The following is a 6,000-nucleotide window of genomic DNA, read 5'->3' as shown; positions in this document are numbered from 1 at the left end:
CAAGTTTTCTGTCTGGATTCAGCTCTGTGCAAAAGTTGAAAGGGTGAAGCAAGAGCTACATTCCTTGGCTATGTCTATATCTAGTAAATCTGTGACTAGTCACAGTTGGGTCCTTTAAGACCTTGCTAGGAAACCTGGTAAGGTTAGAGATCATCTGCAGATGTGTGTAAGAACTATGTGCTTTCTGCTGAAGTGATGGCTCCTGATAGGCAATACAATACAAGCCAGATCTGGAGACAGGAAAATGAGTTTGTTTATTCATATAGACAGCTCTGAGATCAACTATTGCTCAAGAAAAAGTAGACCATCACAATTTGACATTGGAAAAATTTAAATATAGGCACTGTCACTATTGTCACTGTAACTAGATTTGCTGCCTATGTCAAGCATTTGTATTTTTATGTGGAGGATGTATCAGACTTCATCAACTGGCAAACTCTGCTCAGTTCTTGATGATTTCATATTGAGAAAATGATGTTGAAGAATTTTTAACATAACATTGTCTTTAGTAATGTTTCAAAAATCCCAATTCCATGGGTTGTTATGTTTAATGGCTTACAAAGAGGACATTACATATTAATTTAAGAAATAAACCATTTCAAAAGCGTATTGCAATAAAATAAGTTTCTTGCTTTGTAAGAAGTTGACAGCAAGCAATTATTTGTTGCATGAAGGTTTTTTTATATTCATTCCCATGAATATTATGAATGGGAAAATACTAAATCAACTTTTTCCAGAAAACGTATATTCGAAAGATGGCTACATTCATTTTTGTAATCATTCTCATTGAATAGACATTCTATTACTATTTCCACTTTACATCTGGAGAAAGTGAGGGTCAGGAGTTAAAAAATTTGGCTAAACATCATGTGCCTAGCACATTTAGGACTAGGGTTAGGTCTGCAGAAAATTACAAAATGTAAGTGCACCACTTACTTGACGGGGTAGAAACATCAATTCTGGTATCCAAATGTTCCCTTCCACTCTTTCATTTCTTTGTTATTGAGTTTTCCCAGTGTATAAGTGATTCACAAACAAAACACGGTAAGTATTTAAAAGCACTAAGGAGTAATGAATTCATGATTCATAAAACTGTTTAAAAATCTTAATATTAGCATTTTCAATTTTTTTTGGCCTGTCCTGGGGCTTGAACTTAGGACCAGGGTGATGTCCCTGAGCCTCTTTGTGCTCAAGGCTAGTTCTATACCACTTGAGCCACAGCACCACTTCTTGCTTTTTCTGAGTAGTTGACAGGAGTCTCAGAAAAGTCTTCTGTCAAGGCTAGCTTTAAACTGAAGTCCTCAGATCTCAGCCTCTTGAGTAGCTAGGATTACAGGTGTGAGCCACCAACTCCCAGCTCATTTTCCATTCTTAACACAGAAAATAAGACATTTATTCCAAATGTAGGCTACTCTGTGTACCATATTTTAGTTTGATGTATGCTATTATCTCTTATGTCATGATTCTCATACTCCTGAAGAAAATAATTTAAACAATCAAAAGGAATATGAGAATTAATTCTAAACAAGTGATTTTTTCCTACAAAGATTCAAAATATTAAATAAAAGTAGTCCTAACACTACAAAATTATCAACAATGCATAGGATCACTTTCATATCCATAACAATATTCCTGGGAATTCATCCATTTACAATGTTTATCTGCCAATTTCCTAGGTTTGGTATTTGAAAACAGGCAAATCAATGTGCTTTACAAGTATTTCATGTTCCTGGAATGTTCTCTTTAAAGAAAATTCCCCTCTGGATTTCTCTGACTTGTTTCTTGTACTTCTGTATGTCAATTGGCTTTTGCTTTTGAACATTAAAAAACCACTCCTTGTAGCAAGAAAACTCTGAGGCCAGGAAAAATTTCCAAAGCGGGGAATGGAGTTTGGTGTATATACTTTATTCACAGGGTTCCTCTGGGTTTCCCAGGCTTGTATTTTCAACAGGAATCTCTGAGCTGACCTCTGCTGTGGCACTGGATTCAGAAGCTTCTGGCTGTAAACTGTCTCCATCAAGGATAATGTCTTCAGGATTTGGTGGAGGAGGACAGAAGTCTTCGTTGGGACAGATTTGCTGAAAAAGTGTTTCAGCCTGGGCCAATGATAAACAGAAGAACTTTTGAACATAAGCTTACCAAATACAAAAATTCTTCGTACTATCTACAAACAAATTGGCATTCTTAAAATTTCTTTAACTGGATTGTAATAATTCACAAGTACCAATGACCTACTAAAATTGGTTTTTCACAATCCTGTGACTTTTGTACCTCTAATTATATACACGCACTCATGTCTGCTCTTCAAAGATGGTACACCTTGATCAGATACATTATTGAGTGTTCAGATTATTGATAATGTAGGTATGTTCATATTATATAGCAACAGAGAAATATAATCTCAATATTTTTACATATAATTTCCTTATACAATATTTTCATACCTATGGTATTCTTTGTGTATAATAATCTTTATACACTGAATAGATTGAAAAGGCTGCTGTGTCATTTGGTAACTATGTGGTTTGGAGAATGCTCAGGCTTTACTCTTCACCCTGGGAACTCACCATAGGTCCTTGTTAGAGATAATTCACCTCTAGTAGAAGCTGCAGGACTTAGGTCAAAGCTTTCATGTGACCCTTCATTTCCTCTAATGACTTTTTTGGGGGTCACACGTCTATCTCGTCTGCCTGTCAAAGTTCTTCTTTGTCTTTATATCCTAAGTGCAAACAATTGCCAAATCCTGGCAATGTTACCTTCTATTTCTTATTTTTTGTCTTTTTTTTTTGGTATTGGGGATGGAACCCAGGATATAACACTTGCTAGGTAAGTGCTTTGCACTGAGCTACATCCCAATCCATCTTCTATTTCAACAGAGCCCAAGTAGAGTATCATCGATTACGGTTACAACTATAAGTGTTGCTAAATTCATGAATGTTCTGAGGAGCTTTTGTAAATATTCTTCATTTGTAAATAGTCTTCTTTTGTAAATATTCTACATGTAAGAAACAAATAACCAAGTGGTGAAGGAGCTAACCATAGGGTGATAAACTGACATTAGAATTTCACTCATCTAAATAAACTAGATATAAATATCATCAATATGCTATAAAATAGACATTATAATACTTTTCCCCAAACTGATATGAGTGTCAAAGATATTCAACAAATTTTAAACAACTAACGTTTAATAGCACATAATAATTAGTTCAAAACTAGCATTACACTGTTTTTGACTTTGATAACACTTTACCACTGAACATTATCTTCATGGAAAGAAAATTATTTTGTGATAAAAATCCTCCCTTAATTATAATCTTCTGACGTGTAGTTTTGACCACATTAGCACTTGAGTTACAACTTCTGATTTTAAAAGCTTTCCATTTTAGTTTTAAAAAATAAAATTGATTCCCAGATAAATGAACCTAAGTTAGTTAGCTAAAAAGTTGTAATTTCTTCTTGGAAAAAGTGGGGCTATCAAAGTTAAATTGAAGTTACCAGTGAAAGCCACAAATGGAAATCTTGGGCCATCTTGTGTTCCTATTATAGTAACAGAACTCATCATAGAAGAAAGATATGACTACTTGCTCTTGTTTGCTCTCATTGGCTGAACATGGTTTTCCAAGACTACTACTCCAAAGAAGAAACACAATAATTATGGAAAAAGTTTAGACATCTGGATCATGGTTATCATTCAGAACCTTGTCACTATGATTAAAAATGAAAGGTTCATACAAAGCAACAAAAAAAATCACATGGTACCTTACAAATACGTTAGAAACAATAGCAAGAAAGAAAAAACACTTGGGGTTCATTTCGCTTAACATCATTGTTGCTTTGTATGTCCCTCACTGTATTTGATGTTGGTATAATTTGGGGAGGGGCAGGGAACAAACAAAATGTTTAAATAGGGATACAGGTTGACCCACTGCAACAATGAGATGTACAAGACACTATGTTGAAAAACGAACTTTACAATTTAGGCAGGGGGTGGGGAGTGTAGTTGAGGAGGTGGGAGGGAAGGGATGGTAGGGGACAAACAAAGGAGGAGGCAACAATGCTTGATAAGAAATGTACTCATTACCTTGCTTATGTAACTGTAACCCCTCTGTACAGTATTTTCACAATAAAACACTTATTTTAAAAAATGAAAGGTTCAAGAGACCGTTGGCTACTAAAAAATCCCCATGCTCTTGGAGGGAATGAAATCAAGTCCCTGCCATCAGCTGTCTTGATGTTATATTAGCCATTCACGGATTCAATAAACATATGTGATAACACATCTGTATGATAACATATTCAGAATTGTGTCTCAAATAATAAGTTTTGCTTTTTTTCTCTTAAGAAGTGTATTTGCATATGCATATGAATCTTCTGTTTAATGGACTCATACTTTATTTTTGGCCTGCACCCCTACATAATTCTGCCTGGGATCACTTGTCACAAACCTCCACTTGGATTTATCATACTCTTCAGTGGCTGTAAGCACTAGTTTAAGTCAAGACATTAATAACAATAACATTAACAATTAATAATAACACTAATAATTGTGAAAACCTATGTTATTCATTCTTTCCCAAGAACAAAAACTGCTAAGATTACTGTAAAATTTGATTGTATATGTCTTAATAATTACATGTCTTGAAATGACTCACACATGTGTCTTGAAATGACTACACATTTCAAAGTAAGACACTGATAGGCCAACTTTCTATCAGAAGCAATACTTCCTCAGAACATCAGCATTATAAATTTATTTATTTATTTTTGTCAGTCGTGGAGCTTCAACTCAGGGCCTGGGTGCTGTCCATGAACTCTTTTTGCTCAAGGCTAGCGCTCCACAACTTTGAGCTACAGCATTTTTCTGGTGGTTAGTTGAAGAATCTCACGTACTTTTCTACCTAGGCTGGCTTTGAACCACAGTCCTCAGATCTCAGCCTCCTGAGTTGGTTAGGGTTACATGCATGAGCCACAGGCACCCTGGCTGTACATGTATTTTAATGAACATGTATTTCTATAATTTCTATCGTTATTTCCAAAACGGACCTCATATAATGTTGTCTTGTAGTTCCAAGAAAAAAAAACAAAGTTTGGGACTAATTAGCATGAAATGAGACAGATGTTTTTCTCGTCTCCTTCTCCTCCTCCCACAAGACAGAAAACAACAACAACAACAAAAACAACAAAAAACACCTCATGATTCTTACCACACATTTTCTTAAAACTGGATAACACCAAAAGCCTTACCTGTTTGACTGCCTTATCATTTCCTAAACCACAGTCTGGGCCAGAGCAGACATAAACATTGGATGGTAAATCATTATAACAGTTTCTGCTGATGTCTGAAGAGTCTCTCATATTGAAGTAGAGAGCCCAGAGAATTCTTGGTTTTTCAATTTCTTCATGTTCTAATCATAAAAATAAATTTTACTTACATAAAACACATAAAGCTTGTCAATTAATACATTATATAGTCAATAAACAAGAAAGCTATGGAAATTTTAGTAAATTTCAGAATTTTGTATGTATGTATGTATATATGTATGTATGTGGAGTTATTCATATATGAGCAATTAGAAAATGTACATCCACAAACTCGAGTATAGGTATAAAATATTTCCAGCAATGATGGATTTTTAAAGTTTAAAACAAGTTGAATTTTAAAAATTATTTTGATTAGTAAGTTAATTTGCTTTTCTATTATATCTTATTAGAATAAAAAACCCTCTTAAGACACTCATCCTTAAATCATCCCTATGATATGAAATGATAACATCAATTCACTTTTGTGTTACAACTGAAATACCAATTGATAATTATATAGTAAGTTAATAGTATACACATATGAGATGTCCAGAGTGAGCAAATCTATGCAGATTAGAATTAGTAGCCTCTTAAGGCTGGAGGAAATTAGGGGCAAATAGAGGGTGAGTGATGATAGAATGTTTCTTTTGAAGGTGATGTAAATGATAGGTATAAGTATTCTTTCCTAGGGATGAT

At 34.4% G+C, this 6,000-nt stretch overlaps 1 protein-coding gene across 1 annotated transcript in view; it reads right to left on the bottom strand.

Moving 5' to 3' along the window:
- Window positions 1-1,292: 1,292 nt before the first annotated feature.
- The window catches only part of Chm (choroideremia (Rab escort protein 1)), a 216,403-nt gene continuing 211,695 nt past the window's right edge, over window positions 1,293-6,000 (bottom strand). Inside the window, exons 14-15 of the mRNA XM_013024996.1 lie at window positions 5,248-5,408; window positions 1,293-2,096 (exon numbers count right to left, since the gene is read on the bottom strand). Coding sequence (XP_012880450.1) covers window positions 1,905-2,096; window positions 5,248-5,408 — 353 coding nt within the window. The 3' untranslated portion in view covers window positions 1,293-1,904. The remainder of the gene's footprint in view (window positions 2,097-5,247; window positions 5,409-6,000) is intronic.

The sequence above is a fragment of the Dipodomys ordii genome, unplaced genomic scaffold (genome assembly GCF_000151885.1).
Source record: "Dipodomys ordii isolate 6190 unplaced genomic scaffold, Dord_2.0 Scaffold80, whole genome shotgun sequence".
In the NCBI taxonomy this organism is placed as follows: domain Eukaryota; kingdom Metazoa; phylum Chordata; class Mammalia; order Rodentia; family Heteromyidae; genus Dipodomys; species Dipodomys ordii.
The sequence above is the reverse complement of the archived record's forward strand: the minus strand, read 5'-3'. Positions and strand labels throughout refer to the sequence as shown.